Raw genomic sequence first — 22,291 nt, 5'->3', positions numbered from 1 at the left:
TTGGGCTTTCCCTTTCGAGCTTCCCCTCAAGACTTTAAAACGCGTCTGCCAGGTGAAGGTGTCCACACCGTTATAAATTGTAGCTTATTCTCCTCCCCAACCAATGTGAGACATCACCAATCGGTGTATAATTCTCGGTGGGTCATGGGTCATGGGTCATAATATAGCAGACACTAGAAATAATTTCTCGGATTTGGTGGTATAAATCTAAATTTAAATTTTTTTTAATATTATTTAAAATTTGTTGGGTATTAAATTGGATAAAGGGAAGGGATCCAAAACATGTCATGTCTCAATTTCCAACAATTATATAAATTTATGTTATCCAAGACATACTTATGTCTTTTTTTGAATTTATTTTTCTTTTTTTCAATATTATGTTTATATATGTCCGTGGGATTTTATTTGGCTTATATTATCTATATATATATCAACAAATTTGATGTGCCAAATTTATTATTTTCCTAAAAATTTATTTTTATTACTAATAATTATTTATTACAAACACCATGACCACACACATGTATATTAATAAATTAATAGACGCAAGCTTATTCACACCCACAATTAATTTAATGAACTAAACGACAAAATATTAAACACGTGTCACTCCGTACTCAAAATAAGAAAAAAATACATTGTAAAAATCTTTTGAACCAATTCAAAATTGACAGTTGGTTGGGTATGTGACTCCACCAACTCTAATAGAGTTCACAACTTAACTCAACTCTCTATTTAGGTTGGACTGAGTTGTTTGATTGATTTTTTTTTTTAATTATTAAAAAAAAATTCTTACCCACTTGATTTCATAATATTCAAATATCAGAAGCTACAAGGCATAAGTAACCTCGGTTATAAATATTAAATATTCTTAATTTTTATAATAATCTTAAAAGTGGGGTGGGGTAGGGTAGAGTTGGATAGTAACCATATTTTTGAATCGGTCGTTGACCCGACCAATAAAATGTATACCTGCAAATCGACCCAATTCAACCCAACTGAGATTTAAAAAAAAAATATATATATATATATATATATATATATATATACCCAACATTTATAACCTACGTGACACAATATCTAAACTCAAAAGTGTGAATAAATCTAAAAATATTATTACGGGAGGAAATAATATAAATTTAAGAATAAGAAATAGAATTAGGATCGAAACGTTTTAAATAGAAGATACAACTAATGTTACAAATAAAAAAAATATAAACTAATTAAATCTTGGTAATAAAATAAAATATAATACAAATTAAATATTAAAGATAAAAATATTAATTAATTATTAATATTTAATATATATTTTTATGATCAATTTAAACCAGCAATAAGTTGCACTAAATTTTGACACAAGGGTAATTATGTTCTTGGATCATATGATCGCCCATAATTTTTAGAGTCCTTTCGATAGCCAACAACGCTTACAGGGTGGAGCTAAGATGTAGGTCTCGAGCTTCAAGTAATCGGTGTTTTATCTACTCAATAAGGTCTCGAGCTTTAAGTAATCGGTGTTTTATCCAGTTAATAGGGTGTCGAGAATCAAATAATATATATATATATATATTTTTTTTTGTTAGTATGGAAAAATATATTAAAAAGGTTAGTAAGGAGGAAACCAAAGCACAGACTGTCGTCTTCATCCTTGGGGTCTCCTCTCTGTCTCTCTCCATTTTTATTTTTAAGTGAAGGTTTTGTCTTCTCCTTCTCCACTCTCTCTGCACTCCCCCCCGATGCTCGAAATACCCAACGCCGCCGCCGCCGCCGCTGATGACGACGACATGGACGACGGCATGAGGTGCCGTTACCATCCTTATCGGAGCAACCAAGGAGGGATCTGCGCTCTTTGTCTTCAAGAGAAGCTCGGAAAATTAGTCTCTTCCTCTTCTCCACTTCCTCTTCCACCTTCTTCTTCTTCCTCCTCCTCCTCTTTTAGATCTGATTTCGCCGCTGTCGGCTCTGCCGCTTCGTCGGTTAAATTTGGGGGTCACTGCCACGATCATCACGCGGCGGCGGCGGCGGCAAGGACTCGAATCCCCTTTCTGTCGAAGAAGAAGAAGCAGCCGGAGGCAGGTTTCCGCCGGTGTAAATCCACTACAACTCCGGCGAGAGGGAAATTTCTGGATCCCTACCACGGCGAAGATTATAATCCGAAAAACAGAGGATGGATTTGGTCTCTGTTCGATCTTTCAACTAAATCCCATTCTTCGAGGAAAATCGATCATGGGTTTAAGGAAAAATCCACGGAAACGTATAAAGATTTCTCCAGCACGGCGGAGGACGACGGCGAGGATAGTCCGAACAGTAGTCATGCCTCTGCCTCTGCCTCTGCCTCGGTTTCTTCGTTTGAACGGAAGGTATCTAGATCCAGATCCGTCGGGTGCGGTAGCCGGAGTTTCTCCGGCGACTTCTTCGAAAGAATTACCGGTTTCGGCGACTGTACACTGCGGAGAGTGGAGTCTCACAGAGAGGGAAAACCCAAAATAACCTCCACCGCCATCGCCGCCGTGAACAATAGCAGCGAGTGCCTGAAAGAGCGAGCGAAATGCGGCGGAATATTCGGTGGGTTCATGAATCAAACATCGTCGTCTTCGTCTTCCGCCTCGTCGTCGTACTGGGTGTCGTCATCCTCCGGCGATGACGGGAGGTTCCCGCCGGCACCATGCGGACGGGGGCGGAGCAAGAACAGAGGGTGGGCATTTGCAAGTCCGATGAGAGCGTTCGGTAAGCCGCCGTCTTCCTCGTCGGAAGGAAAACGGGAATCATCGGAGAAAAATTCAACTCCAAATTTGGACGCGATTCCTTCATTGCTGGCTGTAAGAATCTGAACACGAAATTAAATTGAAATTAAGATGCAGTAATTTAAATTTACGTACTAATGATGAAATTAATTATCTTTTTTATTTAATTTTAATTTTTATGTTGTTTAAATTTCCAGTGGATATTGTAAATTGTTATTGAGACTTCAAGGAGTCAAAACTTCTACCCGTTGGTCTTGTTTGTGTATTTTCGAATATTGTTGACTGGCATGACCGGTTGTCCGGTTGTTTTTGTTTTTTCATGTACTAAATATCCACCAAATTAAATAATTCTTTTTTCTTTTTATTTCGAATGACTCGATCACTCGACCCGTACCGACTACCAATCTCAAACCATAAATTTTAGGTCTGGTTATATATTTTTTGGTTGAATTTTTAGAAAATTGAAAAGGTTACGTCAACCCATGAATAATATTTGACGTTTTTAATAGATATTATACTCTAAACAATGGTATGATACTGTCCACTTTGAGCATAAATTTTAGGATAATGAGTCAATGTGAGACGGCTCTTTCAATAAGAACAAAGTACACCATAGAGCCTCTTCTGAAACCTTAATCGACGCTTGATTCTTTTCTCTAGAGATCTCGAACAAAATTTACCATTTGTTCGACACTTGAGTCACTTTTGACTGCACCTTCAAGGCTCACAACTCCTTTGTTCGACATTTGAATATTCTATTGATGTGACTAAGTTAAGAGCATGACTCTGATAGTGATGCATTATAACATGTGAAATGTTCGATATTCGATCTTTATATGATATTAGTTATTAATGTAACATATACCGTCGATAAAAAGAACTTTTAGAATAATAATAATTAAAAAAAAACCCGCAACCCAACCCGAAAATAGAGTTTTGAGTTGTTCGGATTATATATATATATATATATAGGTAAAATTTGGAATAATAGAACGTTAGTAACAAGTTAGATTCCCATGGTCACGTGCGTCACATGCTTCACAGTCTTCAACAGAGAGGATCTCGAGAACTTGATGGGCTGGGCCTATTGGACTCAGATCCTCTCTCATTATATTAATTAATTTTTTTTATTTTATAAAATAATACTCCATTTTACAATCTAATTTACACAAATATCCCTATTTTAATAAATTAATCACTTTTCAACCTTATAATTTTCTTATAAATGCAAGGGTAAAAATGGAAAATAAAATAGGCCGCCAAATCTTAAGTCGAGACATAAGAAGTGAATCGATATTTTAATTAAGTTATTATTATTATTTATTTATTTATTAAAAGATATATATTTTTTAATAAATTTTTTAAAATTTAATATTAGTGAAGTGATTGTGATTTAAAAAATAAAAAGAAAAAAGGAAAAAGGAATACGAGAGGAAGTGGGCCTCGGGAATCTTACAGGAGACGGAGAGTGACGGTTGTTGAGAGCGAGAGCCTTTCTCCTTCTTCAACCTCTCTGTTCTTCTCTTACCCCTAGAACTCCACGGAAACATGAACCAAGAATCCAAGCGCAGAAATCCGAATCCTCTAATGGTGAAGCCGGAATCTGAGGATCCCAAAGCCTCATCTGTGGCCACCGCCGCCAAGAAAATCGTCATCAAGAGCGCCGATATGTTCGGCGACATGCAGAAGGAGGCTGTTGACATTGCTATAGCCGTTACTGCTTCTTTCTCTCTCCGAATAATTAATCTCTCTCAATCTCATTACATATCATTTCTCAACTAATTCGTTCACAATCTGTTTCGTTTGTTGTTGTTGTTGTTGTTGTTGTTGTTGATGTTTAGGCTTTTGAGAAGCATAGCGTCGAGAAGGATGTCGCCGAGCAGATAAAGAAGGAGTTCGATCAGAGACATGGCCCTACCTGGCATTGCATCGTCGGTCGTAATTTTGGTAGAGCCTTCCTGATTAATTTTCGCTTTCTTTCAGTCTGATGGACAGATTCTTTATAAATTTCTATTACCTTAGTCTCTCGGAAAAGCTTCTCTAACTTTAAGTTCAATCTGTAGCTTTTTTCCCCCCTACTGAAATGGAGATCTAGCTCTTAAGTAACTCTATTGGAGAATTTTGGCTCCATTTGGTCCACCGCCCTACTCTATATTGAATTTGCTAGCTAATTATCCGCTACAGCAATCTTGTCTGCCTACATGCATTGTATATCATTGGATGGTTTTGCCATGGTTGGTGGCAACCAGGGGTAGGGGCTTCCCATCTACTTTTGATGATGAGGCCAACAAACATAGTGAGATAAAATTGTTTTGAACTAGAGCTGACTTCACTGTGATATTTTCTCTTTAGCAGTTTTTGTTGAACATGACTCAATCTGATATATTCATGGTTCTGTTTGCACTGTGAAAGGTAGGAATCGAAATATACTGTGTCATGTTTTATTTGAGCGTCAAATGTTAAGTTCTTGGTGTTAGTGGGATCCAAAAGATTGCCTGACAAGACATAAGGAGGTGATCTGCAACTTTCTCTCTTTGTGCTGTTAGGGACACAAACAATTCTTATAGGCAAAGAATCAAAGGCTGTGATCAAATGATCACAAGGACAGAGAGCCGTCCCGCGTTGACTAATTTAGGGAATGATCATGGGTTTATAAGTAAAGAAATACATCTCCATTGGTGTGAGGCCTTTTGGGGAAGCCCAAAGCAAAGGTACGAGAGCTTATGCTCAAAGTGGACAATATCATACCATTGTGGAGAGTCGTGTTCATTTAACATGGTATCAGAGCTATGCCCTAAACTTAGCCATGACAATAGAATCCTTAAATATCAAACAAAGAATGTGAGCCTCGAAAAAGTGTCGAACAAAGGGTGTACTTTGTTCGAGGATTCAAGAGAAAGGAGTTGAGCCTCGATTAATGGGAGGTTGTTCGAGAGCTCCATAAGCCTCAAGGGAGGCTTATAGTGTACTTTGTTTAAGGGGAGGATTGTTGAGAATTGTTGAGAATTGTTGGGAGTGAGTTCTACCTTGGCTAATTTAGGGAATGATCATGGTTTATAAGTAAAGGAATACATCTCCATTGGTGTGAGGCTTTTTGGGAAAGCCGAAAGCAAAGTCATGAGAGCTTATGCTCAAAGTAGACAATATCATTCCATTGCGGAGAGTCGTGTTCATTTAACAAGCCATGCTAATATAAACTTTTAGGAGTAAACTCTTTTTATCATGCGATACTAAGATTTAGAGTTGAATGCTAAATGCATGGAGCTTAAGTTGGAATGTAACTTGCAGGTCCGTAGTGCTCCCGCTCGTGGTTTCGGTTACCTTATAGAGCCCAAAAATTTCCTTTACATGGCCAATCCACTCATCACAAGCCTTTGAAAGAACAGGGTGGTATTAGTGAACCATTTAGTTTTTTTCATTTTGGCTGAGCGAACTTAATTGCTAACATGACACTCCTACCCGTAAAAATTGCAGGCTCTTGTAGTTATTATGTTAGCAGATGCAAAGAACTTCTAACAGTTTTAGTTGCTTGGCTTCATATCGATAATTTTGAAAAATTCTATAAAAACATGCTCCCTTATCTCCTTGAATGTTGTAGTGCATTGTCTTGTTCTTGATTATGGAGCTTTATTCAGTGCCCGATTAGTGTTAGTTCATCCTGAATTTAATTAATATCAGGGATGATTCTATTCTCTGGTTTGTGTTTCAGGTTCTTATGTGACACACGAGTCGAACCATTTTGTTTACTTCTACCTGGACCAGAAAGCAGTTTTACTTTTCAAATCTGGTTGATGGTTGATCTCCCCTTGACAACGATGCCACCGAGTAGTTTGGCGAGCCTGCGATGATGGCGCTACAACTATTTCCTGTATGTATAATCTATTCTGCCAGTATATAAGTCACTTGGTGTAGCATTTTATATATTATAACTGATATATCAGTGGGCAGTAAATTAAATGGTGAAACAAGAAATTCAATGTAAATGCATTTACATGATGTCTCAAAGGGGGTCTCTTTGGCGATGTCATTAACAACAGAATGCAGTTCAGAATCCGAGGCTCTAAACCATTGTGAGATCCTACATCGGTTAGAGAGGGAAACAAAACATTCTTTATAAGAGTGTGAAAACTCTTCTCCAGCAGACGTGTTTTAAAACTGTGAGGTTGACGGAGGTACGTAACGGGTCAAAGCAGACAATATATGTTAGCGATGGGTTTACACTGTTACAAATGATGTTAGAGCTAGACACTGTGCGGTGTGCCAATGAGGACGCTGGGCCCTCAAGGGGAGTGGATTGTGAGATCTCATATCGATTCAATTGGAGTAGAGAAGAAAACATTTCTTATAAGGGTGCAGTTGGTTGCAATCTAGATTAAGTAAATTATTTAGGTTTGCTTATAGTTTTATGCTCTTAAAAGAGAATTTCAAAATGTATTTCATCATGTTCAAATTTAATTACTTTTAAGAATTAAAATTTTTGAATTTATTTAGCGGTCAATATTAATAACTATTTTTAAATAAATAATTTATAAGAAAAATTAAAAAGAGAAATAATAATAAAATAAATATACTGAATATTCAAACTTTATACTAATAAAATATAAATTATTGTTACTATTTAATATCATATTACTGTTTGAATTAACTAAATTTGCATAAAAATTAAATCTTTCTATAGTAACAAAAAAAAAAAAAAAAAAAAAAACCTTTTTTTCCCAGTTTCATATTCAGAAATCAAAACCCACCCACAGAGAGAGAGAGAAAAAAAAAAAAAAAAACAATTCCCAGTCGAAAAAAGAAAAAAAAACAATTCCCAGTCGATAATAAAAAATAAAAAAAATGCCAGTTTTGGTGGGATGTGTTAGAAAATAAAAAATAAAAAAAATGCCAGTTTTGGTGGGATGTGTTAGAAATCATGACTCTCCACAATTGTATGATATTGTCCACCTTGAGCATACACTCTCATGGCTTTGCTTTGGGCTTCCTAAAAGGCCTCATACCGAGATAATATTCCTCATTTATAAACCCACATCATTCCTTAAATTAGCCAACGTGGGACTCACTCCCAATAATCCTCTCTCGAACAAAGTACACTATAAACCTCCCCTGGGGCTTATGGAGCTCTCGAATAGCCTCCCCTTAATCGAGGCTCGACTCCTTCCTTGGAGCCCTTGAACAAAGTACACCCTTTGTTCGACACTTAAGTCACTTTTGACTACACCTTCGAGACTCACAATTCTTTGTTCGATATTTGATGATTCTATTGACATGGCTAAGTTTAAGGCATGACTCTGATACCATGTTAGGAATAACGACTCTCCACAATGGTATGATATTGTCCACTTTGAGCATAAGCTCTCATGACTTTACTTTAGGTTTCCTCAAGAGGCCTCGTAGATAGTATTTCTTGATCATAAACACATAATCATTCCCTGGGACTTTCATCCAACAAGGGGGAGATGTTTGAACATAATACGTCAAAGAATATGATCTCCACATTCAATTTGAATCCCATCTTTGTTCTTATTTGATTCAGAACTGTATTTATTTTTGCTTTTTTTTTTTTTTTTTTGCTTGTTGTAGTCTCCCATAATATTGGAATTGCCATGGCTACTCCACATGGTTTGGTTGTGGCTACTCCACATGGTTTGGTTGTGCAAAATGTATAGAATATCCAGACTCTTTCTGTTTTTTGAGATTTCGGTCGAGGAGGAGAACGAAGCATTATTTATAAGGGCGTGAAAATCTCTTACTAGCATATGAATATTAAAGGAAACCCGAAAGGAAATTCCCAAAATGACAATATCTCTTAGTGGTGTGTTTAAGCAGTTACAACTTATATCTGTTAGTGGTGTGTTTAAGCAGTTACAACTTAACACGGTGGGTCATTTTCTCGACATTCTAGCTTCTGAATTGTTTGAATTCTGATCTATTTAAATCTATAGCATTGAAGCAGATAGCTTTCTTCAACAATTGTCATTCCTTAGCTAATGTTGCTGGCATGTCTGCTGCCCTTTCACTGAAAACTTAGTCTTTCAAATGCATTTGCTTAGATCACAAAGGAGCTTTCACGCCTACAACAACTCGCAATGGATAACAAGCTTAGCCCTGAACATATATCCGGCGGCACAACAACCTTAAGCAATATTGGAGCCATAGGTGGAAGATACGGTTCTCCTTTGCTCAACTTGCCTGAAGTATCAGTCATTGCAGTCGGCCGAATCAAAAAGGTTCCACAGATCGCCGACGATGGGGGCGTGCACCCCACATCACGACGGTGAGCATCGCAAACCAATCGATCAATCAAGAATTTCTCCAAACAATCCAAAACAAACCCCTTAAACATCCGTTTCTTGCTTCCTCAGGACAACATTGGAGCACACCACAGAGTTTTGGATAGAGCAACAGTGGCTAAATTCTGTAACGAGTGGAGGCGATTGCATATGAGATGAAATACTGTGTTGATGTTACAAAAAATGAATAAAATTTGAAACAATGGTGATTATGAATGAAAATGGGAAATTCAAGAGTAGTGTTTGTAGGGCTTTACCCCAAAGGGAGCCCTTCCAGAAATTCTCGAAGGCCAGGGGCGAGCCCAGGCCTAAGAGGGGGTTTGGAAATAGTTTTCAACCAGCAATTGACGCGCCTCGGTTAGAACCTCACTAGCTGCGTCATTGCCCCAAGCGCAAAGATGCTTTTACCCTTCCCTCCTCCAACCTTTTATATGCGATCACTGCAGGTGTATTCTTGCGTTTTATCGATGTGGGACATCTTTTAGAACTTTTCTTTGTCAAGCAATGGATGGGCCTGGTCCTGGGCCTGGGCCTGGGCCCGGAGTGAGTTGTTGGGTCGTTGATATATATATATGAGAATTTTTGCTGACTAAATAATATAATACAATTATTAGTTTGGTCTATAAATTAATTTTTTAATTTTTTAAAAAACACAAAATAAATAAAATAAATGAAAGTCTGAATTGAATTGAGTTTGGAGCTAAAACTAAAAATATCTCATCTCATTGTCTTCTTTTGCCTCCATTTTTTTGATCCTTGGCTGCGTTGTGAGATCGTGAATTTGTTGGAGTTCGACATCGGAAAATGGCAACGGCGTACGCGAATCTTTTGAATGTAGGAACCAAGATTATTGGTGTTGGCCGGAACTACGCCGCCCATGCCAAAGAACTCGGCAACGCCATCCCCAAGGTTTTTTAACAAATTTCCTTTTCATTCTGGACTATGATTGTTGATGTTTTTCACGGGGAGTTAATTAATTGATTCTATGTTGTTTATGATTGCGCTTTATTAACTGGATGTGGCAATTTTTCCTTGAATCTGTTTTAGGAGCCGGTTTTGTTTATGAAACCCACGTCGTCTTACTTGCAAAATGGAGGGACGATCGAGATCCCTCATGCTCTGAAGTCTTTGGATCACGAGGTTGAGCTCGCTGTTGTCATCTCGCAGAAAGCTCGTGACGTTCCTGAAGCCTCCGCCATGGATTATGTTGGGGGTAGGGCTACTATGTTTCTGAATCTTGAGTGAATTTGTTGAGTCGATTCGTGATTCTTTAGTCGTGTTTATAACCCTTTTGATTGACCCTTTGGGAATTTCCCCTCTGAACTCTGAGGAATAGCATTCCGGAGAAATTGTTTAATTCCCAAGTCATGCACCGTTTATATTTCATAATCTTGAGCAATGCATTACAAATTTTTGTTTTGACATGTCAGGTTATGCTCTTGCACTGGACATGACTGCCCGAGAAATCCAAGCTTCTGCCAAGGTGATGGGGGTTTCTTTTCCCTTTCTTGATGGATGTTAGATAACAAGTCAGGTAGAAACATTAAGAAATTCTGCTGAGTGAATATATTGCGGTGTTAATCGAAAGATAAAGTGAACCCAACGAACACAAACTAGCTACTATTAACATCCTTGATCGAGCACGGGAGCACGGTCTTACTTTCAATATGTATGAGAATGTCCTAAAATAAACATAAGATCTCTTCATATCCTGGTTGGATCAAACTCTACCTCTTATTTGGATCGAACTTCCAAATAATTGACAAGGATACTTGGACACATCAAAAGAAAGCAATAATGTTTTAGTTTCATCTTATTTTTTTCAGCTTTCTATCTTTCAAGAAGTACAGATATATTCTAGTTTTTCTATCTTAAATAATGCTGTTTTCGTTACCAGTCTGCAGGCCTTCCATGGACTATGGCTAAAGGGCAGGACACCTTTACACCCATCAGTTCTGTTGTAAGAATAATCACATGCCCTGTTTTCCTGCAGTTTTGTTATACGATCGAAAGAACCATATCACCAAATGAACCAAATGGAAGTAATTAGAGTGTGTGCATACAATAAATCTCATAGATATTGCACTATACATCAATTAGTAATTAAGGCACATTTCTTTCAGCACCTTCAAACTTATGTTTCTTTTTGTTTACTCTGTGAACGATGCAGCTCTCCAAGGCATCAATTCCTGATCCGGATGATATAGAATTGTGGTTAAAGGTTCTGATATTTATGATAACGAGTTTCTTTCCTCCATTAGGGTCATTGTCTCATTTTATGATCAATTTCTTTTTACTAATCGACTCAGGTAGACAATGAATTTCGACAGAAAGGCTCAACCAAGGATATGATCTTCAAAATCCCTTACCTTATTAGCCATATAAGTTCCTTCATGACCCTTCTTGAAGGAGATGTCATACTAACAGGTATCCACAGCCATAGTTTATTTTAATCTATCAGATTGTTTTATCACTGTGCTCGAAATTGAAAGTCTCGTCTTTACAATGATTTCCCTAACCATTGCTTGGTTATTAGACTTGTTTCACTGGTTTAACTGTCTTCGATTCTTTTTCCTTACATTGTGAATATTGATTGGTTTTCTATGTTTCACATTTATAGACTGTTGTGTCTGTTCCTGGGAGTAAGCATTGTGTTTACTTTTTCAGATAGTTTTAGATTCTGTAACAGCCCAACCCACCGCTAGCAGATATTCTCCTCTTCTGCTAGGGAGAGGTTTCCACACCCTTATAAAGAATGTTTCGTTCCCCTATCCAACTGATGTGGGATCTCATAACCCACCCCCTTTGAGGCCCAACATCCTCGCTGGCACACTGTCTGGTGTCCATCCCCCCTCAAGGCTCAAGTGTTTTCACTGGCACACTACTCGGTGTCTAACTCTAATACCATTTGTAACAGCCGAAGTCCACCGCTAGCAGATATTGTTCTTTTTAGGCTTTTCCTTTCAGGCTTCCTCTCAATTTTAAAACGCGTCCGTTAGGGAGAAGTTTCCACACCCTTATAAAGAATGTTTCGTTCCCCTCTCCGATCGATGTGGGATCTCACAATCCATCCCCTTCGGGGCCCAGCGTCTTCGCTGGCACTCGTTCCTCTCTCCAATCAATGTGAGATCTCACAAATTCTCAAACTTCATGTTAGAAAGTACTATTGTTCAATGGAAGTTGGAACATGCCATTTATTTGATGAATCCATCATTAAACCATCACTATTCTCTCATTACTTTCTTTTTTCTTTTCTGCCATTAACTTGATGAATCCATTGTTAAACAACTTGACAATGGAAGCTTGTTGAGCATAGAAACCAAATAAGTTATGTTCTTCTTCACCATGCAGGAACTCCCTCAGGCGTTGGCCCAGTGAAGGCAGGCCAGAAGGTAACAGCAGGGATAACGAATATCATAGATGTTCACTTCAACGTCGAAAATCGGAGGAAACCATAAACACCACGAGTTTCAAATTTTCTACGACTCTTATCTTCAGTTCGAATAAAATCCAGACTCGAGGAACATTTGATAAGATATTGGATCTGAGCCATTGCTGTTATCTTTTACACCATTAATTCGAAGTGTACTCGAATTGATAGTCATGAAGGAACCATAGGGGCATTGAACTGAGAAGCAGATCAGTACAGAGAGTTTCTGAGTTCAGGTAATCCCTATTATGCTTATACTAAGGGAAAATCAGAATACTAGAAGTTTTCTAGACTTTTTTTTAGTTTAATTGTTATTATTGAAACTTACTCAAAAGTGAAAATTTGAATAATATTTTTATTAATTTAGTCTTAATAAATGAAGTAAAGGGTCTATTATAAGTTTGAAAATTAATTCATAATTTCACCTATTTTAAATATTTAACCATTTATTTTTATTTAATATTGAAGTATAGTTTAATTGTTAAAAATATATTTTAATTCTAATAAGGATATTTTTGGTGAATATTTTATAAATCAACCTTTTTTTTTTTTTTTTTGTTAATGATATATATTAGTGAAATAAAAGCTCGTTTATCTCATTTAAGTGACACACGTGATCCTCGTTTATCTCATTTACGTGACACACGTGATCATCAAAGAGCGATTCGCCGGTGGAAAAGAATATTTTCAAAACCTAAGCTTGAGAATATTTTTATTAAATATAAAAATTAAGTACAAGATTTATTAAAATTGAAATTATGCATTGAAAGCATATGGGCATATTCTCTCTTTAAATAAAGATAAATTATACTTTAAAAAAATAAATATTTTGTTTAATTTTAGATTTGAAAATGCAAGTAATTAGTCTCCAAAGCAAAATATGATACAAAATTTGAATTATTATATTATATGATGAAATTATTTGTATTAAAAACGTGTCCGCACATGCTTTTCTTATAACAAAAAGGATAAAATTATATATATATTTTTTATTTGGAGATCTGAATATTTATATTTTTTAAAAAATTTGTATTTGTTTTCTTTCAATTTCATTTTTCAAAATTTCAATATTTATTTAATAAAGAATTATTTGAAATTTTAGCATAATTTTAAAAATAAAAATAAAAATTATATTTTTTATATTTTTATTAATCTCCCCAAAATATTAGTAGAAATTAAATAATAAAACTATATATATATATAATGTCTTAGAATGTACTACTGGGGATACGACTAGTTGTCAACTTCTCCTTACCCAAGGTTATGTAAGCTTATTTATCTCTTGCTTGCTTATATAACGTCTCTTTCAAAAATCTCTCTTTCGAAAATTTTTCTCTGCCCTCGCTTTCTAAAACCTTCTCTTAAAATCGAGGCCAGAGGCTCGAGCATACGTCGCTTAGCCGTAGGCGACGCAAGAACGAATTGGCTTAGCCCACTTATCGTTGAAAAGTGAGTGTCACACAATCGCAAATCCGCTGCTATTAAAAGTGCGATTGTGAGACATTATATTTATATATATATATATATATATATATATAAAAAGTAGATAATCTCGTATAATTGTTGATCGCGCGACGAGTGATGGGCTATTTGTTTTTATTAAAATATATTAAAAAAATAAAATGAAGGCTTAAATTAATGAAAAGAAATTACTTCCCATCTTACCGGGAACCTTCCTCCCTTGACTGTTAATGAAAACATGACATCTATTTATTATTATTTTAAATGAATTTAAATATCTTTTTTATTATTATTAAATCATAATAATAATTAATTGCAATAAGAATGTTTTTTTTGATGTTTACCTCGAATTGGTCGGAAATTGAAATAGAATAAAATTTATATATTATAATTATTAAGATATTGTTTTCATAGTTTTAATTAATTAAAATGAATTACTAAATAAATTTTTAATGTAACTTTTAACTAAAACAATAAGAATTAATAAAATTTAAATTTATTTTATTTTAGGAAATGGTTTTTATTTTAACAATATATTTAATATTGAAAATACTAATTAATTAAAATAAAATTTAATCAACTAAAACAATTTAAAATAATCTTCGTTAAAATAATTAATTTAGTTAATAAAATAATTAATAATTAAATAGAAATCATATATGAAAAATAAAATATAATATTCAACCTAATTTAATTTTGATATATATATATATATATATATATATAATAATTTCTGTCTCCGTGCTATTTAACTAAAAGAGAAAAATCTCTTCTCGGTCTGCTTTTTCATTCTGTGCCAAGATATACGCGCGTTAAATTGACATCTCTAGTAATAAAAAACAGATAAATATGTCATTTTTGTATTTTTCTATGACGAGTTTACAAGTGGGCAAACCTTATTCTTAATAAAATGGATATGAAGATTGCTTACTTTCTAACTGACCATAAGAAAGTAACCTATTGACGAGTGAATAAAATTTATTCTCAATGAAATAGATTTTCTTTTATACGAAGGTTGCTTACTTTCTAACCGACCAATAAAAAGTAACCAGTTGACCTCGTGGGTAAATCTCGAAGATTACTTACCTTCTAACCGACCAATAAAAAAGTATACAGTTGACTCGTGGGTAAACCTTATTCTTCATCAAATTGACACTCGATTACTTACTTTCTAACCGACCACCAGAAAGTAACTATTGATTACCGAGTAAACCTTATTCCTCGTAAGATAGATCTTTTTTTAAATGAAAATTACAAGTTTCGAACTGACCTATGTAAATAAGATTACAGTGAATTATCATAATTTTTTTTGAGTTAATTTAATAAAATATTTATAAATTTTACATTTTATTTAAAAAAATAAATTAAAACTTTCAAAATTCCAATAATACCCTTTAATTAAAAAAAACTCTTATTATTAATTTTAGATGGAGAGTGTTAATATTTTGTTTAAAAAAATCCCGTTTTAACGGTTTGAAAAATACTCTTAATTTTTTCAAAATTCCATTAATACTCTTATAATTTTTTTAGAATTTTGAAAACACCCTTATTTTTTTTTAAATCTAAAAAAAAACGCTTTAAATTTTTTTAAAAAGTTCAAAAATACCCTTGTCGTACCATGTTCCAAAAATACTCATACACTTTTAAAAATAACATTAGAAAGTAAATAAATGTATGATAAACAATTTTGATCCATATATTAATTATAAATTAATAATACTTTTGAAATTTCAATTAATATTTTTTAATCTAAAATTAAGTATAAGAATATTTTTGAGAATTTTAAAAGTTAAAAATATTTTTGAAATAAAATAAAAAGTTTTAAGAATATTCTTATTATTATTATTTTTTTTAATAAAGAGGTAGAGATTAAAATAAGCATATAAATATAAGAAAACCCTGAAAGTTCCTTAACCAAATAGGGTTGAGTGCTCAGTCAACAATGGCGTCTTCTCTGTCCCACTGAAATTACAGCATCGAAGAAATTTCGTTCGTTCCTCACTAAAAACCCTTCTTCTCCCCCAAAATTTCTTCACTGCAATTGATGGAAGCCGCCATGGATGATCCTTCTTCCACCTCTCCTCCGGGATCCAACGATTTTGCCCTAAGCGGCAAGATTATGCTCAGCGCCATCATCATCCTTCTCTTCGTCGTCGTTCTCATCATTTGCCTTCACCTCTACGCTCGCTGGTATGTTCTCCGTGCTCGCCGCCGTGGTACTCTCCGCCGCCGCAACCGTCTCGTCTTCTATTTCGAACCAGAAAATCCCTCTGCTGCTCGCGCCGCTGCCTCTGCTTCCCACCTCCGCGGCCTCGATCCCTCTGTTCTTAACTCTCTCCCTGTTTTCACTTTCTTCTCCAAATCCTTCTCCGATCCGATCGATTGCGCTGTTTGTTTGTCCGAATTTGAGGAAAATGAAAAGGGCCGTACACTTCCGAAATGTCGTCATAGCTTTCATACCGATTGCATCGACATGTGGTTTCACTCTCACACTACCTGCCCGCTCTGTCGCACGCCGGTTGAGCGCCCTCCGGAGACACCGGTGGAGGTAGCGGTTTCCATTGGGGAAACTGCTATTACCGAACCGGGTCCGAGTTCTTCCGATCTCTGCGTTGAATGTGATATCTCCGACCGGATGGCTTCTTCTTCGACCAGTTCGCGGTCGTTTAGGGCACGGCGAAAGCCGGGGGAACTAGCCGGTGTTTCGATTGAGATTCCGACGCGAAGAGACGGTGAGTTCGCTGCTTCGTTGTCACCGACGACGCCGTCGTTTAAGTCGCCGATAAGTCGGGTTATGTCGTTGTCGTTCAAGATGATTATCGGCCGGGAGAGAAGAGGCGGCGTATCGCCATCCGGAACTAGTGTCGGGTGTAGCTCCGGCGCCGGCGGCGAGTTGGATATCGAAAAAGGAAAGGAAAACGCCGTGTGATTTCGAAGTCCAACACGGGAATTGACTGGAAGACTTGGAGGGCAAGGCGGCTGAGTGGAGGGTCAAGTCCGACGTGGAGCTGACAACGCATTTGAAGATGATTTGTCAGATTAATGCACACGTGGCAGTTGTTTTTTTTAGTTTATATTCTTTATAGAACAAAGTATTTGATTGTAGATATTCCCCTCAATTACCTATTTTTCTTTATAAAAAAGTATAAACAATGTGTAATATGGGGGTTTAAGTCTCGAATTACCGACCAGCTAAGCTCATTTTGTCGATATAACTAAATTAGTCGAGCAATAAAATTTTATTTATTATTAACGTAAACGTCGAATTCTACTAATTATTAATATTATTGTGCATTTTTTTTAATTGAACGTGTAAAATAAATATATATTTTGACTCCATTATAAAAGGGTTTGGCAATATTACTTAAATATCTCTTTATTATTATTATTCAAGTAAATAAAGGGTTCATAAATTACTTTAAAATAATTTTGAAAATTCCGTAATTAAATAATGAAAATTTAGAGTTTTGTTATTGCAGCGAACTGCGAGGGAAAAGTTGGTTGGGTAGCTTAACCAGCTGCCGCCAAAGCCACAGAAAGCCACTTTTAGTAGCCGTCCATATTTGGGAATTGCTATTGGTTTGTGGATCCATAAAGAGCTTTTATCATGTCCCCCACCACATCTTATCAACAACCCTACGTCTCAACCCATCGCTAGTAGATATTGTCTTCTTTAGCCGTTATGTATCGCTGTCAGTCTCATGATTTTAAAACTCGTATGCTATGGAGAGGTTTTCATACCCTTATAAAGAGTGTTTCATTCTCCAATCCACCTTCTTCAAGACCTAGCATCCCTATAGTGCAAGAATCAAACGGGGCATGATTTCAAGCTCACTGATTTCAAGCTTGAGCGATAGAAACCTGAAAAACCTGAAAACAGGGCAAGAATCAAACGGTTACGTGTTAATATACACTTTTCCTTTTCATACATACATCTCCCTCCAGATCATAATTACATCAAATAAACAAACCTAACAGAGGGAACAAACAAAACGTTGTACAAAGGAAAATTCTTAGCTGACACTTCCATATTCATTACCCCAACAAAAAAGTTGGTGCTCAACAATGCTACAACAAGCTGTGTTGAATTGCTATACAATATACAAACAGTCAGCTAATTGTAGATTAAATATTGTCATCCAAGTAGAATGTCAGTCAACTGGTTCAACAAATCGAGCTCTTCTTCTCCTCCTCTTGCCTTCAGGAGTGCATTTTATGCCACCAACCTTCCCCAGTTTCACAGGAAGTTTGCAATTCTGTCGTGACAATTCTCTCATCACCCTAGATTCCTCAAGAGTTTTATCGATGTGTGATGATTTGTGGTTTATATTCCTACCATTTTCAACCTTATCTGGAGATGTGGACCTCTTTCTTGAGGTTTGATGCCGAGTTTTATCCGCCCGTTTGTCTTGGTGAATAAGCCGAACATGGAACGGGTTCGCAGAAGTATAGACAATCGACTCCCCATCAACCTCGTCCTTTTCCAGCTCCACATCTTCATTGTTCACCTGAAAATGGCTTGTCGATTCCAATTTTCAAGTTCGAACTTTCACCAATCTAGGTACTTCTATAGTGTTTGTTAAGTACGTTACCAATTGAAGAACAGCAGTAAAACTTCGTGATACAACGAACTTCTCCTGCCCTTCAACAACATCAGAGAAAGACATTACACCGCCTTTGTCAGCTTCACCAGATAATTTTTCACGAATCGCTTTGCAATATTCATGAATATCAAATGGAAGGTGTTTGTCCTATCACAAAAAAGTACTTCTCTCAACCCACAATTAAGAAGAAATAACTATCGGCTATATGGAACTGAAGTAGAACATTAAATATTATTACTTGCTCTTCCAAATTGTGTTCAATATTCTGTTTCCACGTAGAGACTCGAGTGGCCATTTCAGTAGGATTCTCAGCAATGCTTGCAAGGAGTGTGTCCTATAAAAGAGAGAAATTTTAGGCGACTATATACCAGAAGCATGTATAAAAGATAATAATAATCTAGGCATGATTTTCATATGTGGATATCTACTCCAAGTTTTCCATCCTTCATTGTTATAAATTCCAAATGCTCCTGCAAGTCTATCTACTAAAATAATGTACATAATGTACTAAGTTTGAAGGAAATTTAAGTGAACAATGCTGTCTAACAACTTTATAAATCTATTAGAACAAATTATAGGACTGAAAAAAAAACAAACCAAACCTACCCACGTGCCATTCATTATTTAAAAACACTACGGCATAGTGTTAAGAACTTGAACAAGTTATTTAGATTTTGATCAACAAACAAGAATGTGGTCCACATGCGCTCCATAACCAACCATGATATTCCAGATCAGTAACATCTAAATGAGTATATGCAAGTGAAACGAAGCTTGGAAACATGGGGAATTTACTGAATAGAAGGCAAACTAATACAAATAAAAAATTATTATTATAGAGCCTGATAGATAGCAAATAGGTGAAGCGCAGGGACAAATCCACCGACACCACTTACAAGATGAGAGGGACAAAAATGTTCTTGACTTGAATGCGAATAGGGAAATTCAGGTTCATATGTTTCACCTTTATCAAAATGGGCAGCCGCATCATGCTGCATAAAATCCATAAGTTAACAATCAATAGTAATTCAGAAAAGAAATTCAGCGTGCAATAAGAACGTCTTGTACTCTACAACATACTAGAGTTTACTCAACCTTTTCACTCCCTAACCACGTAGATTCGTCCATATAATGATTACAGGGATCATCCATATCTGGCGGATTGATATCAGGCATTACATCTTCGAAACCATAATCAATATTGTCATCTTCCACATCATAAGGGGAATCACAACTTCTATCTTCATTGATAAGTGAATTTCGCAGCTGTAGTCACAATAACTAGTGTCATAAACTATAGGAAAGACTTTATTAATAACAACATACTACAAAGCTGTACCTTTTCATATAATAAAGCAGAATTGGACTCGCTATGCGTTTCAAAGGCTTGGTGCTGCTCTTCCCAAAGCTTCGCGAACTCTGGGCTAACTGGGCCTTGTAATTTAGCTAGTGGAAACAAAGCAGCTACAGACTCATGCTTACCAGAATTGACATAATTCTTTTTAAAAGCTTTTACTGCTTAGAGGTAAGAAAAGAGAAGAAACATTAGCTTTTAAGCAAAGATGAATAGGAAATGTGCAAGTAGAAGTAGGTCAGCAACCTTTTCTAAATGGTTTTATTTTTAAATTTCCTGGCTCATGAGGATTCAAAGGCTTCCAAGGATCATAATCGTCTTCAGAACCATTTGAGTCATCTGGTTCTGGATTCCCAGCATCCATGTCAAATTCATGATTTTCATTGGCAAAATTATCACAAGATGGAGGATCAGACACGAAGCAATGATTGGAAAACGGTGTCCGAGCAACATTAGCACCCTGAGTCTTTCCTACTGATGATTTCTGCATACTTCCACCAGAACGTCTAGAGGGAGACTGAAAACCCCTGTGGGTTGAGCTGCCTCTGAATCCACCATTATGGCTTTGGCCAAACTTATGACCACCATTCAAAAAATCTTGAACTGCCTCAGCATCACATGAATCTAAGAGAACGAAGTCTTGGAAAATATCACTAGTGGAGGCCAACTGCATGATTATAAGAAGTTACGATTAATTGTCAAATGATATGAAAAGTAAAAACGTTAATTAATTATAGCAACCAATTACCAAGTATGAGTCTAGTTCACCATTGTCACCAGATGCATCCAAGCAATCACCTTCAAGAACGACTAAATTTGCTGGAGGCTTTACAGTTTGATTTAACCAAGCATCTTCTTTGGTACTCTCCAAAGTATTCTTCGTGTCAACTGCAATATGTAGATTTGAATCACAAATGAAACAATAGTACTTCACTAGTTGCACTATGACATACAACTGATAAGCGACCTGGCACATCCTCTGAAACCCAAAATAGGTCGTTTTCATCCTCAGCAAATTCATGAGAACCATCTTGTTCAGCCTCGATTGAGGTCCCTTCCAAATGATCCTGCTGCCTGTTTGAATAAAAATGTTTTGAAAACAATTAAAAGGGGATAAAAAAAAACACAACACGATCCCAAGCAATAATTTGCCTCAGTTGAATGGGCTTCAACCAAGCTGATAATGAAAAATGGTCGGTCAAAACTAAAAAATTCCCTAATTCTGCTGTCCATTCAATGACCCTTTGTTTCACACGTCCGGCAATGGGAGATGTTAGTCATTCAACTTTCAAGCTTGGGTTTCAGATGCTGAACAAGATGGTTGACATAAAATGACCCTTTTTTTCTCTGAAGAATGGTTCTTGCATATATGTTCTTTATTCAATTGGGCCAGGGAATTTAATAATTTCCACCTTAGAAGAGCCTTGAATGATAGGCAGACTCGCAACGTAATAATCTTAATTTTTGCTCAGACATCGATAAATTATTCATGTAGGTTCCAGATTTCTAATGGGTCGTTATCATGTAATTTCCAGAACTAATTATAAAGACAAAAAAATTGGATAAAATAATCAAACCTCTTTTCGGAGAGGAACTCCAAAGCTCGCAAAACCAATGAGTAGAGGTATTCAACCTTACGACTGTACACCTGAATCGAACCTTGAAGAAGCAGAGCAGCTACACCCTCGAAAAAATCCCAAGCACACAACGCAGTCAGAAACATAAAGTAGTCCACAATCCAAAACATCCAGAAATTGAAAATTGATAGAAAAAAAAAAAAAAAAACAAAAAACAAAAAAAAAAGAACCCTCACCTTCAGCAAAATTGACAGAATTGTGGTTCTCATCTTCGCCGGACTGAAACTCACCGGTGCAAATCTGCAACAAATAACTTTCAAGCTTCTCAGCGAGGTCGACTTCCCAATTCAACCGAAGGTCACGCTCCGGCTGCAGCATGTGGAAAGCAGCCTCTCCAGTACTGCCAGTTTTACTAGTCATCTTGAATTTAAAAATTGAAATCCGCCTTCGATACGTTGGTGCTTTAACTTCAAATGGAGCCCTAGGGCTAACAATTTGACGAAGAAAAAACTGACGGACGTCCGACGAATACTTCGTCTGTACATCTAATGAAACTTACCTGAGAAATGGAGTGTTAAAATGAAGAGAAGATCGGAGAAATCCAACCAGTTCTTCTCCAGTTCTTGTCTTCTCGTTGCTCCGCCGATTTGGGACGGAAGAAGATTCAAAATTGTTCTGTTCAGGCCGTTTTCCCGCTCTCTCGCAATGAGGCCGGTGGAAACGATGAAGGAAAGAATTGGACGGGCCAAGGTTTTGGGCTTTATGGGCTCAACTATTGGGCCGATTTGGGCTTCCATTTTAGACAGACGGGCCAAAGTTTTGGGCTTT

General features: G+C 36.3%; 5 protein-coding genes and 1 non-coding gene across 6 annotated transcripts; 4 read left to right on the top strand and 2 right to left on the bottom strand.

Moving 5' to 3' along the window:
• The first annotated feature begins 1,620 nt into the window (after window positions 1-1,620).
• On the top strand, window positions 1,621-2,994 carry LOC111791114 (uncharacterized). Its single transcript, XM_023672327.2, has one exon. The coding sequence runs from the start codon at window positions 1,737-1,739 to the stop codon at window positions 2,829-2,831; it is 1,095 nt and encodes a 364-aa protein (XP_023528095.2). The 5' UTR covers window positions 1,621-1,736; the 3' UTR covers window positions 2,832-2,994.
• A 1,168-nt stretch (window positions 2,995-4,162) lies between these two features.
• LOC111789982 (dynein 8 kDa light chain, flagellar outer arm) lies at window positions 4,163-6,775 on the top strand. Its single transcript, XM_023670727.2, has 3 exons — window positions 4,163-4,457; window positions 4,586-4,691; window positions 6,454-6,775. Exons 1-3 carry the CDS (start codon window positions 4,293-4,295, stop codon window positions 6,534-6,536), a joined length of 354 nt encoding a protein of 117 aa, XP_023526495.2. The 5' UTR covers window positions 4,163-4,292; the 3' UTR covers window positions 6,537-6,775.
• Window positions 6,776-9,286: 2,511 nt separating this feature from the next.
• Window positions 9,287-9,437, bottom strand: LOC111791940 (U4 spliceosomal RNA). The gene has a single exon (XR_002814730.1). It is a non-coding gene; the product is annotated as a U4 spliceosomal RNA (small nuclear RNA).
• Window positions 9,438-9,717: 280 nt separating this feature from the next.
• On the top strand, window positions 9,718-12,833 carry LOC111789913 (Fumarylacetoacetate (FAA) hydrolase family). The gene is made up of 7 exons (XM_023670633.2): window positions 9,718-9,946; window positions 10,085-10,250; window positions 10,468-10,520; window positions 10,935-10,997; window positions 11,208-11,258; window positions 11,347-11,464; window positions 12,389-12,833. Exons 1-7 carry the CDS (start codon window positions 9,842-9,844, stop codon window positions 12,493-12,495), a joined length of 663 nt encoding a protein of 220 aa, XP_023526401.2. The 5' UTR covers window positions 9,718-9,841; the 3' UTR covers window positions 12,496-12,833.
• Window positions 12,834-15,840: 3,007 nt separating this feature from the next.
• ATL2 (TOXICOS EN LEVADURA 2) lies at window positions 15,841-17,181 on the top strand. Its single transcript, XM_023672170.2, has one exon. It carries the CDS (start codon window positions 15,973-15,975, stop codon window positions 16,855-16,857), a length of 885 nt encoding a protein of 294 aa, XP_023527938.2. The 5' UTR covers window positions 15,841-15,972; the 3' UTR covers window positions 16,858-17,181.
• A 632-nt stretch (window positions 17,182-17,813) lies between these two features.
• Window positions 17,814-22,173, bottom strand: LOC111790070 (condensin-2 complex subunit H2). Its single transcript, XM_023670865.2, has 11 exons — window positions 21,700-22,173; window positions 21,464-21,563; window positions 20,854-20,960; window positions 20,635-20,774; window positions 20,133-20,553; window positions 19,872-20,047; window positions 19,628-19,798; window positions 19,429-19,524; window positions 18,771-18,866; window positions 18,521-18,679; window positions 17,814-18,436 (listed from the first exon to the last, which is right to left on the bottom strand). Exons 1-11 carry the CDS (start codon window positions 21,881-21,883, stop codon window positions 18,080-18,082), a joined length of 2,007 nt encoding a protein of 668 aa, XP_023526633.2. The 5' UTR covers window positions 21,884-22,173; the 3' UTR covers window positions 17,814-18,079.
• Window positions 22,174-22,291: the final 118 nt, after the last annotated feature.

This window comes from Cucurbita pepo, chromosome 3 (genome assembly GCF_057944985.1).
Source record: "Cucurbita pepo subsp. pepo isolate OVF chromosome 3, ASM5794498v1, whole genome shotgun sequence".
NCBI classification, from domain to species: Eukaryota; Viridiplantae; Streptophyta; class Magnoliopsida; order Cucurbitales; family Cucurbitaceae; genus Cucurbita; species Cucurbita pepo.
This window is presented reverse-complemented; position numbering and strand designations above follow the sequence as displayed.

What these genes read in the sequence shown, in the direction of transcription:
- LOC111790070 (XM_023670865.2), bottom strand. Translation starts at nt 21,883, where the DNA reads ATGACTAGTAAAACTGGCAGTACTGGAGAGGCTGCTTTCCACATGCTG. An exon ending in GAGTTCCTCTCCGAAAAGAG is followed by an intron (nt 20,961 to 21,463) that starts GTTTGATTATTT and finishes TTATTCAAACAG; the next exon opens with GCAGCAGGATCATTTGGAAG. An exon ending in TTACTGCTGTTCTTCAATTG is followed by an intron (nt 18,437 to 18,520) that starts GTAACGTACTTA and finishes AGCCATTTTCAG; the next exon opens with GTGAACAATGAAGATGTGGA.
- ATL2 (XM_023672170.2), top strand. Translation starts at nt 15,973, where the DNA reads ATGGAAGCCGCCATGGATGATCCTTCTTCCACCTCTCCTCCGGGATCC.
- LOC111789982 (XM_023670727.2), top strand. Translation starts at nt 4,293, where the DNA reads ATGAACCAAGAATCCAAGCGCAGAAATCCGAATCCTCTAATGGTGAAG. An exon ending in CTGTTGACATTGCTATAGCC is followed by an intron (nt 4,458 to 4,585) that starts GTTACTGCTTCT and finishes GTTGATGTTTAG; the next exon opens with GCTTTTGAGAAGCATAGCGT. An exon ending in CATCGTCGGTCGTAATTTTG is followed by an intron (nt 4,692 to 6,453) that starts GTAGAGCCTTCC and finishes TTTGTGTTTCAG; the next exon opens with GTTCTTATGTGACACACGAG.
- LOC111789913 (XM_023670633.2), top strand. Translation starts at nt 9,842, where the DNA reads ATGGCAACGGCGTACGCGAATCTTTTGAATGTAGGAACCAAGATTATT. An exon ending in CGCCATGGATTATGTTGGGG is followed by an intron (nt 10,251 to 10,467) that starts GTAGGGCTACTA and finishes TTGACATGTCAG; the next exon opens with GTTATGCTCTTGCACTGGAC. An exon ending in ATATAGAATTGTGGTTAAAG is followed by an intron (nt 11,259 to 11,346) that starts GTTCTGATATTT and finishes TAATCGACTCAG; the next exon opens with GTAGACAATGAATTTCGACA.
- LOC111791114 (XM_023672327.2), top strand. Translation starts at nt 1,737, where the DNA reads ATGCTCGAAATACCCAACGCCGCCGCCGCCGCCGCTGATGACGACGAC.